This window comes from Labrus mixtus, unplaced genomic scaffold, assembly GCF_963584025.1.
Source record: "Labrus mixtus unplaced genomic scaffold, fLabMix1.1 SCAFFOLD_108, whole genome shotgun sequence".
In the NCBI taxonomy this organism is placed as follows: Eukaryota; Metazoa; Chordata; class Actinopteri; order Labriformes; family Labridae; genus Labrus; species Labrus mixtus.
Window position 1 is genome coordinate 1 of NW_026870146.1, and position 10000 is coordinate 10000.

Consider the following 10000-nt stretch of genomic DNA (forward strand, 5'->3'; position numbering starts at 1 on the left):
TTAGGCTCATCACGTTGTGTGTTTTGCTAGCTAGCTTGCTTAACAGTTAGCTCAATTATTTGTTTTTATGTTTTAGTAATGCTTATTACTAGAAGAGTGGCTGAGAGAGATGTGCTTCTGTTGTTATCAGATTAAACGGCGTGCTGGTGCCAAAAGTCAAAGTGTTTGCCTGATTCATCACACGAGCGCCTCATGTCCTCTAACGTTTACAAACTAAAGGAAGGCAACAGGAAGTTCATCTTTAAACTCCTCCCCTCCGTTAAACTTTGGTCCTGAATGTGCGTCGAGTAAATGTTAAAAAGATTTAACCTTTGTGTTGGATTTCAGAGAAACCGTATGACGATGTGCTAGCTCAGCTAACCGGCTGCTAACGAGCTAATGAGTTGTGTCAGCTGATGATGTTGACTGTAAAGAAAGTTTGTGATTATAAATAACTTCTTAAATAAAGTTATACTTTACAAACAGTCTCTATCAATTCAATGTAAAAAACAGTCACCCTCTTTATCAGTTTGTTAAAACCAAGCAGTAACCTCCGGTGTTTAAACATGAAGCTGATGCTGAAGTGTAACATCCTGCAGTTCCTGGAGTGTCCACTAGAGGCTGGCTGCAGAAGCACAGGAAGTCACATACACACCCATTCTAAAAAGCCTGTTTTTACAGCAGAGATTAACATGTTTACAGCCTGGTTCAAAAAAACAAATAGGTGTGATTAGCTCATGTCTCGATGGAAACACACTGTACGGGGGGTGAATGTTTTGATGACTCGTCAGTTTTGATTTGATGAAGGATAAGAGTTATTCATATTTAGGGGCGTAGCTGACCTGATTGACAGGTGGGCTCCTTAAACTGAAAACAAAAAGGCAAAACGAAATAAAATAAAAACAAATAAAAAAGCTGCAGAATCCTTCTAACCTTGTGTTCTTCTGGTGCCTTTAACGTAAACTCTTATTTTGATGAACAGGTCGCCTCATTTCCGGTCGTGCTGTGCTTCCTTCCGGTAGCTTGACGCAGCGGGAGTCCAATGGAAGCTAGTCGCAGTCAAACAAACGAGTCCAGTTCAGCGCTGAAAAAGGATCTAATCTGTTTATCTGTTGTAGACTGGGTGTAAACCCGACAGTGTGGGGTATTAACATCCTTTAGGGGGTATTCACAGCCCGCCTGTTGGCCGGTAGCGGTGTCGGTCCGGTGTCGGTTCGGCCTTGTTGATACTGTGCGGGGCAGCTCGGAGCGGGCCCGGTCCGGTGGAGGGTCCGGAGTGTGTTCCGACCTGATCGGCCCCTTTACTTCACTAAGTAAGTATCCACACTGACACCAGGCCGGATTCGTTTCCGTGTTTTTATCAGTTTGTAGTTATTGTTAGCAGTTAGCATCGTGCTAACAGTTTGCTGTAGTAGTGACGGCTCTCTATGCTAATGCTAACGGCTAACAAGGATGCAGCGTAACTTCTAACTTCCACACACCTCACCTTGTTATCACCTGTTATCACCTGTTATCACCTTCACACACACACACTGTTCACTGTGTTTTATCATGTTTACATTCATTATTTAACTTCCTTCCAAACAGTGGTGATAGCTTAGACTTAGCGCCGTTAGCTCTGCAGGCTAGCTCTCCGTCTGTTAGCTGTTAGCTGTTAGCTGCTGCATCTCTCTCACAGACCACCTAGTCCAGACCACCTAGTCCAGACCACCTAGTCCAGACCACCTGGTCCAGATCAGCTGGTCCAGACCACCTAGTCCAGATCACCTAGTCCATACCAGCTGGTCCAGACCACATAGTCCAGATCAACTGGTCCAGACCACCTAGTCCAGACCAGCTGGTCCACACCACCTACTCCAGATCACCTAGTCCAGATCACCTAGTCCAAATCACCTAGTCCAAATCAGCAAGAGCTGAAGAGCTCTGTCGGGTCTACAAGAACTAATCCTGGGATTTATTAATCATTAAATCCAGGTCTGTGTTGACCCATGATCAGTCTGTGTGAGCATATAAATATAAATATAAATATATATATATATATATATATATAAATATATCATACAGATGTTTAGATGTAGTGAACATCACTTTACATGATGCCTGGTATTATATGAGACAAACATGATGTGGTGATATCTGATTACAAAGAAGGAGGAGGAGGAGGTGGTGGAGGTCTCCTTCACACTCTGTGCTACTCACACACACACATGAAACACACACACATGAAACACACAAACACATGAAACACACACACACATGAAACACACACACACACACACATGCAGTAACAGGATCCTGTGGACTAATGTAGGGATGTCTAGTAGGGGGGGCTGCGAGTCCTCCTGAGCTTGTTGGGGGGGGGGGGGGGGGGGGGGTTAAAACATGCGAAGAAAGAAACAGTGCCCGGTCCCTACCTCATAAACATGATAAATGTTTTGTCATGTGATCAATGTAAAATGAAGCGATAAGGGATCAAATATTAAACGTGTTCTGGATCATCTTGCCCACACTGCAGCTCGTGTTTCTACACTTATTTATGAAATCAATCAGTAACGATCGTTAACATGACTCGCGGAGAAGTTCCTGATTTTATCTTTAAACTTAAAGGAAACAAGCAGCAGCAGGTTGATTAGAGCACGGAGATGGTAGAGGTGGCGTGCAGACAGTCTATGGTTGTGCAGCGATCACAGGGAATAAAGGTTACCACCCCCTCCCACTGGCTCCAGGTGAATTCTCCTGATTATATCCTGCTGTGTTCTCACATCAGCTCACTCTGACTTTAGGAGTTTTCAGGAGGTGTGAAAGCAGCAGTAATGTTCTTAACTCATCTCTGATGCTCGTTCTCTTCTCTCTCGCCCTCTTCTCTCTCGTTCTCTTCTCTCTCGCCCGCTTCTCTCTCGCCCTCTTCTCTCTCGCCCGCTTCTCTCTCGCCCGCTTCTCTCTCGTTCTCTTCTCTCTCGCCCTCTTCTCTCTCGCCCTCTTCTCTCTCGTTCTCTTCTCTCGCACCCTCTTCTCTCTCGCCCTCTTCTTTCGTTCTCTCCCTCTCTCTCGCCCTCTTCTCTCTCTCCCTCTCTCGCCCGCCCTCTTCTCTTAGAGAATATGACCCAGATGCAACAATGACATCCAGATTCGGTAAAACCTACAGCCGCAAGGGAGGAGAGGGCACGTCCAAGTTTGACGAGATTCTGTCGACCAAGAGAGGCACGCTCAGTACCAAATGGGGGGACACCAAATACAAGGCCAAGGTGGGCTCCAAGCGTGTCGGCGCTCCCAAGAATGACTCAGCCTCGGGACTTAACAAGAGGTCCCGCCCGTCCGGGGATGGCTTTGAGGATCCGTTTGGATTCGACAGCGATGAGGAGTCCAAGCCGGTTTCATCTCGCACGAGCAACAAGTCATCGCCCGCCAAGCCAGCTTCAGCAGAGCCCCCCCAGGCAGAACGTCCAGGTGTGTCTCTGCAGATGGGGAGCAGGTCTAGTATCCAGGGAGGATCCCACACCTCAGTGTCCGCTCGAGGGGCGTCATGGCTGCCCAACGACAGGAACCAGACGAGGGTGATGGAGGACACCGCTCGCTTCTTCAACAGCAGCAGTACGATCATCGGTAAGAATCGGAGCGCACAGGTGTTAGTATGTCTATAATCATCGATGCTTAAATGTTCAAGGTGTTCAGGGTGAGGGTGGGAGTGAGGGCAAGAGTGTGAGGGCGAGAGTGGAGGTGAGTGTGAGGGCGAGAGTGAGATTGAGGGTGAGAGTTAGTGAGGGCGAGAGTGGAGGTGAGTGTGAGGGCGCGAGTGAGGGCGAGAGTGAGAGTGTGAGGGCGAGAGTTAGTGTGAGGGCGAGAGTGTGAGAGTTAGGGCGAGAGAGTGAGTGTGAGGGCGAGAGTGTGAGAGTCAGTGTGAGAGTATGAGAGTCAGTGTGAGGGTGAGAGTATGAGAGTCAGTGTGAGGGTGAGAGTATGAGAGTCAGTGTGAGGGTGAGAGTTAGTTAGTGTGAGGGCGAGAGTGTGAGAGTTAGTGAGGGTGAGAGTTAGTGAGGGCGAGAGTGTGAGAGTTAGTGTGAGGGCGAGAGTATGAGAGTTAGTGAGGGCGAGAGTGTGAGTATGAGAGTTAGTGTGAGGGCGAGAGTATGAGAGTTAGTGAGTATGTGAGGGCGAGAATGTGAGAGTTAGTGTAAGGGCGAGAATGTGAGAGTTGGTGTGAGGGCGAGAGTGTGAGTATGAGAGTTAGTGTGAGGGTGAGAGTGAGAGAGTTAGTATGAGAGTTAGTGTGAGGGTGAGGGCAAGAGTGAAGGTGAGTGCGAGAGTGAGTGCGAGAGTGAAGGTGAGGGCGAGAGTGAGTGTGAGAGTAAAGGTGAGGGCGAGAGTGAAGGTGAGTGTGACATGAGGGCGAGCGTGAGTGAGAGAGTTAGTGTGAGAGTTAGTGTGAGGGCAAGAGTGAAGGTGAGGGTGAGAGTGAAGGTGAGTGTGACGTGAAGGCGAGAGTGAGTGTGAGAGTTAGTGTGAGGGTGAGAGTGAGTGCGAGAGTAAAGGTGAGGGCGAGAGTGAAGGTGAGTGACGTGAAGGCGAGAGTGAGTGTGAGAGTTAGTGTGAGGGTGAGAGTGAGTGCGAGAGTAAAGGTGAGGGCGAGAGTGAAGGTGAGTGTGACGTGAGTGCGAGAGTAAAGGTGAGTGTGACGTGAGGGCGAGAGTTAGTGTGAGGGTGAGAGTGAGTGCGAGAGTAAAGGTTAGGGCGAGAGTGAAGGTGAGTGTGACGTGAGTGCGAGAGTAAAGGTGAGTGCGAGAGTGTGAGAGTTAGTGAGTGTGAGTATGAGAGTTAGTGTGAGGGTGAGAGTGTGAGGGCGAGAGTTAGTGAGTGTGAGAGTTAGTGTGAGTGTGAGTTAGTGTGAGGGCAAGAGTGAAGGTGAGGGCGAGAGTGAAGGTGAGTGTGACGTGAAGGCGAGAGTGAGTGTGAGAGTTAGTGTGAGGGTGAGAGTGAGTGCGAGAGTAAAGGTGAGGGCGAGAGTGAAGGTGAGTGACGTGAAGGCGAGAGTGAGTGTGAGGGCGAGAGTGAAGGTGAGTGTGACGTGAGTGTGAGAGTAAAGGTGAGTGTGACGTGAGGGCGAGAGTTAGTGTGAGGGTGAGAGTGAGTGCGAGAGTAAAGGTGAGTGACGTGAGGGCGAGAGTGAGTGTGAGGGCGAGAGTGAAGGTGAGTGTGACGTGAGTGCGAGAGTAAAGGTGAGTGTGACGTGAGAGTGAGTGCGAGAGTAAAGGTTAGGGCGAGAGTGAAGGTGAGTGTGACGTGAGTGCGAGAGTAAAGTTGAGGGCGAGAGTGAAGGTGAGGGCGAGAGTAAAGGTTAGGGCGAGAGTGAAGGTGAGTGACGTGAGGGCGAGAGTGAGTACGAGAGTGAGTGTGAGAGTAAAGGTGAGTGTGACGTGAGGGCGAGAGTTAGTGAGGGTGAGAGTGAGTGCGAGAGTAAAGGTTAGGGCGAGAGTGAAGGTGAGGGCGAGAGTAAAGGTTAGGGCGAGAGTGAAGGTGAGTGACGTGAGGGCGAGAGTGAGTACGAGAGTGAGTGTGAGAGTAAAGGTGAGTGTGACGTGAGGGCGAGAGTTAGTGAGGGTGAGAGTGAGTGCGAGAGTAAAGGTTAGGGCGAGAGTGAAGGTGAGTGTGATGTGAGTGCGAGAGTAAAGGTGAGTGCGAGAGTGTGAGAGTTAGTGAGGGTGAGAGTGAGTGTGAGAGTTAGTGTGAGAGAGTTAGTGTGAGGGCAAGAGTGAAGGTGAGGGCGAGAGTGAAGGTGAGTGTGACGTGAAGGCGAGTGTGGGTGCAGGTGTTTTCAGGTGATGTTCTTGGTGAGCTGTAAAAACTAAAAGGCTCTCTCGAGTCTCTCAGACGACGTGCAGCACAGATCTGAAGACTAACACGTGATGTAGTCAAGTTAGCATCACGCCATCTCACTGATGACCACGTGTCCTTACAGACACCAAAGAAGACTCTGTTTGATTGGTTCTTGTCACACTCTGACGCTCAGGCCTTCCAACGCTATGCCTTTATGTCTCTCTGCTAGCATGCTACTTCTAAACCGCTAAAGCTAACACTTTGAACACAGGAGACCACTTCCTGGATTTAAACCTGGTAGAACAAGACTCCAATCTTCTGCCCCCTTTAGGTCCATTAACATGACTCAGCAGGTTTTTCATTCTGACTCTGCACATGAAGACGCACATAAAACTCATCGGCCTTATTGTAAATCATCTCAAACATCATCTTCAGTCAGCGTGTCATTGTCTTAAAGCCTCCTCCTGTTGTTGTTGTTGTTGTTGTTGTTTCTGACTCAGCAGAGAGAATGTCAGGCTCTTTCTCTGAACATCAGTGAGTTTAATATAATCGTCACATCTTAATGTTCTGATCGTCCTGATGACGGGAAGACAAACATTTGTGTTTATTCTTTGTATTGGATGGTGAAGTCATGGCGGGCTCTTCTCTTCTTCTCTCCCACGTCATGATGTTTCCCCATGCAGCAGCTTCCTGTCCGCTCCCCCTCAGTAACGACCTCTGATTGCCCGTTTGTTATCTGTGGCGGCAGAAATGACCACGGGCTGCTAATAACCTGAACATGTGGTTCCCTGTGGAGAGTAGCTTCAGCCCCCTCTGGGGTTAAAATAAACCAGCTGTTACTTTGAGCCGAGGCTCCAGCTGTGTTCTCTTCATGCTTTCAGCTGCAGTGATGCAGTCATTATTCAAACCCTGTTTGTCCTGAGCACGCCGTGTTTCTGCAGCGAGCACCTCGTCACTATCCACTGTGACCACATGACGTTACACTGAGAGGCGTTGGTTAATCTCCAGACTCTGTGACCTGAGCACGCCACGATCAGTCTGAAGGTGAACATCATCAAACTACCACAGCCTGAGAGAGCAGCACTCATTGGTTAGAGAGTCAAACAACTCAACGTTCACCAAACTGTGAGAGCGAGAGGAACCAGATGAGGGGGAGGAGCTTAACGTTAAAGGACTCTCAGTGTCCGCTCTATTTGTTAAAGCTGGGGTTGTAAAGTTTCTGAACTTATCCCTCACTGAGACACCACCAGGAGCATTGTCTGCTTCTATAAAGTGAGGGTGAGAGTGAGGGCGAGTGTGAGAGTGAGATTGAGGGTGACGGTGAGAGCGAGAGTGAGGTTGAGTGAGAGGGCTCAGGTGTTTTCAGGTGATGTTCTTGGTGAGGTCTAAACACTGAGACACCACCAGGAGCATCGTCTGCTTCTATAAAGCAAGGGCGAGAGTGAGATTGAGGGCGAGTGCGAGATTGAGAGTGAGGGCGAGAGTGAGTGTGAGGGCGAGAGCGAGTGAGAGTGAGGGCGAGCGGGAGAGTGAGGGCGAGAGTGAGATTGAGGGTGACGGTGAGAGCGAGAGTGAGGTTGAGTGAGAGGGCTCAGGTGTTTTCAGGTGATGTTCTTGGTGAGGTCTAAACACTGAGACACCACCAGGAGCATCTTCTGCTTCTATAAAGCGAAGGCGAGAGTGAGATTGAGGGCGAGTGAGAGGGAGGGCGATAGTGAGATTGAGGGTGAGGGCGAGAGCGAGTATGAGATTGAGGGCGAGTGGGAGAGTGAGGGCGAGATTGAGGTTGAGTGAGAGGGCTCAAGTGTTTTCAGGTGATGTTCTTGGTGAGGTCTAAACACTGAGACACCACCAGGAGCATCGTCTGCTTCTATAAAGAACTTTTCCTATTTACTGAGATGATTTTGTTCTTTTGCGATGTGTTTCGGTGACATTTCATTTCGATGTGCGGCCCCAATCAGAGGTCTTAAAAAGTGTGTGTCATCTTTAGAAACTCTTGATTCTGATGTTTCCTTCTCCACAGGGAAGTCCCAGCAGGGTCCTTCGTTGTCTCAGAACCAGCACAGCTACTCGTGGTACCAAAATGCTTCTGAGAGTGATAAGAAGCCGCTGGCTCAGACCATCACCCTGAAGACCGGCTCAGAGGCCGACTCCACCTACGACTCCTGGGAGGCCATCATGGGTCTCCGTCCACCATCACCCAGCCAGGAACCTCGCAACCCCGCTCCAACCCTCTCTTGGGTATCCACGGGGGTCACCACGGGCAGCTGTAACATACGGCAGCCCCCCTCCCCCCCACGCCTCCAGAGCCTGAGCCAGGACCTTGGGGGGGACTCAGACTTCCTCGTGGAGACATCAGATTACTCCCAGACTTCCTCGTCCTCCTCCTCATCACTCATAAGAAACTCTAACTGTCGGACATACAGGAGGCCCAACAAACAGGGTGCTGGTAAAGCCTCGGACTCCAGCGGCTTTGATCTTCCCAAAACCACTTCAGATGGCAGTAATAAGACGACGGGGGGCGGAGGGGGGCGGGGAAGAGGAAGGACGAGGGACTACACGGTGCTGCACCCCTCTTCAGTTTCTATGTGTAACGTCACCATCCAGGAGCGGGGAGTGGAGGAGTTCAGTACTGATGCAGCGCCCTCTAGTGGTAGCAGTGGAGCGGGCGCCGGCAGCACGGCAGAGGCGGGAGAGGCGGGCTGGCAGCGGAAAAAGACCGAACAACAAAACACCAGGTAGGGTACCATGAGGGGGCAGGGCTGGGTCTGTCTGTAGAACCAGAACCAGAGCCACCACACATAGAGCCGAAACTTACAGTTCAGGAGTTACCTCTCTGCAGACGCCTCCATTGGTTAGTTTGGTGTTGTTAAGGGTCGACTTGAGACTCCCCTGACGGGTCAGGACAGCAGCTCCCCTGTTCTGCAGGTCTAGTTTTTACCCCCTAACACAAAGTTCTGTCTCTATAGAGATCCGTCCTGAGCCTCTCAGAGCAACAGAAACTCTACCAGACGGGCTCAGTGGTTACAGTCGGAGTGTGACAAACTAATCCTCCTTTTGAGGAACAAATTCCTGTAATGTCTGAAACTTTTCCCCTGTGAGAATATTCAAAGTGAGTGGACTGAGGAACAAACTCTGAATATGAGAGACCTCATGGAGACACGGCCGGTCAAAGTAACAGTTAACATATTGCAGGAGGATCTTTCAGGTCCTTTCACTGACCCTGAAGTTTGAAGCAACGACCCAAACTCGTTCTCGGTTTAAAGGTCACATGTTATCATAATCCTCTTCCCCATGTGTCTTTAACATTTACATATTTAAAGGTACAGACACAGAAACAGCCTGTTCTGAGCAGGGCTGAAATAGAGGGGTTTATAGACATGATCAAATACAGGATCAGAGTGGATTTAGAACAAGAAACTTCACACACATGTTGAAGAGGAGCTCTGAGACTTATTTACACTGAAAAAGAAGAAGAGGATATGTGACCTTTAACCTGTGTTTGTCTCTGTGTCCCGTCCTCTCTCAGGTCCAGACCGACCCAGGCCAAGTCTAAGAAGGACAGCAAACTAGAGCTGTTTGGTTTCGATGACACAGAAGTCCGTCAGGAGGAGAACAGCGCAGACAATCCAGACGGAGGATCCAGCTACAAGATCAAATACTTTGGCTTTGATGACATGAGTGACAGCGAGGATGACGAGGATGATAAGAGCTCTAAAGAGAGGAGGAGGGCCAAGAGGGCCGCCATGGCCATGGCAGACCCGGTGATTACCATAGAAGAAGAAACATCTGCTGATGAAGAGCCGCCAGATCCCTTTGAGCGTCTGGAGACTCCAGAGAGACCGACAGTGAAGGACAAGAAGAAGAACTCTGAGCGCCAGGAGAGCCGGATACGAGCAGGTTACACTCACAGCTTTTTATAATGTAACCGAGCAGAGCTTCTGATTGGACGGCCACGTAAAGGTCGCCTTCTTGTATAATGTTGTGTAAACACGCCCACGCCATTAACACCACCCACAGTACTTTTACTCATACCAGCATACACACACACACACACACACACACGCAGAGAGAGACACACACACACACACATACAGACGTGTACACGTGTAACCGGTTAGTAAATCATAACCGTTTAGGAAAATCAGTAAACGAAAACCGTTTTTCTTTTAAAATTTTTTTTAAAAATGTTTTAGAGACACTATTTATT

General features: G+C 49.4%; 1 protein-coding gene across 2 annotated transcripts in view; it reads left to right on the top strand.

Annotated features, from left to right (window-relative positions):
* Positions 1 to 3073: 3073 nt before the first annotated feature.
* LOC132963865 (wings apart-like protein homolog) overlaps positions 3074 to 10000 on the top strand; it is a 26000-nt gene continuing 19073 nt past the window's right edge. For both annotated transcript variants that reach the window (XM_061033587.1, XM_061033588.1), the window contains exons 1-3: positions 3074 to 3582; positions 7814 to 8528; positions 9320 to 9690. In XM_061033587.1, the coding sequence (XP_060889570.1) occupies positions 3096 to 3582; positions 7814 to 8528; positions 9320 to 9690 (1573 nt within the window). In that variant the 5' untranslated portion in view covers positions 3074 to 3095. The remainder of the gene's footprint in view (positions 3583 to 7813; positions 8529 to 9319; positions 9691 to 10000) is intronic.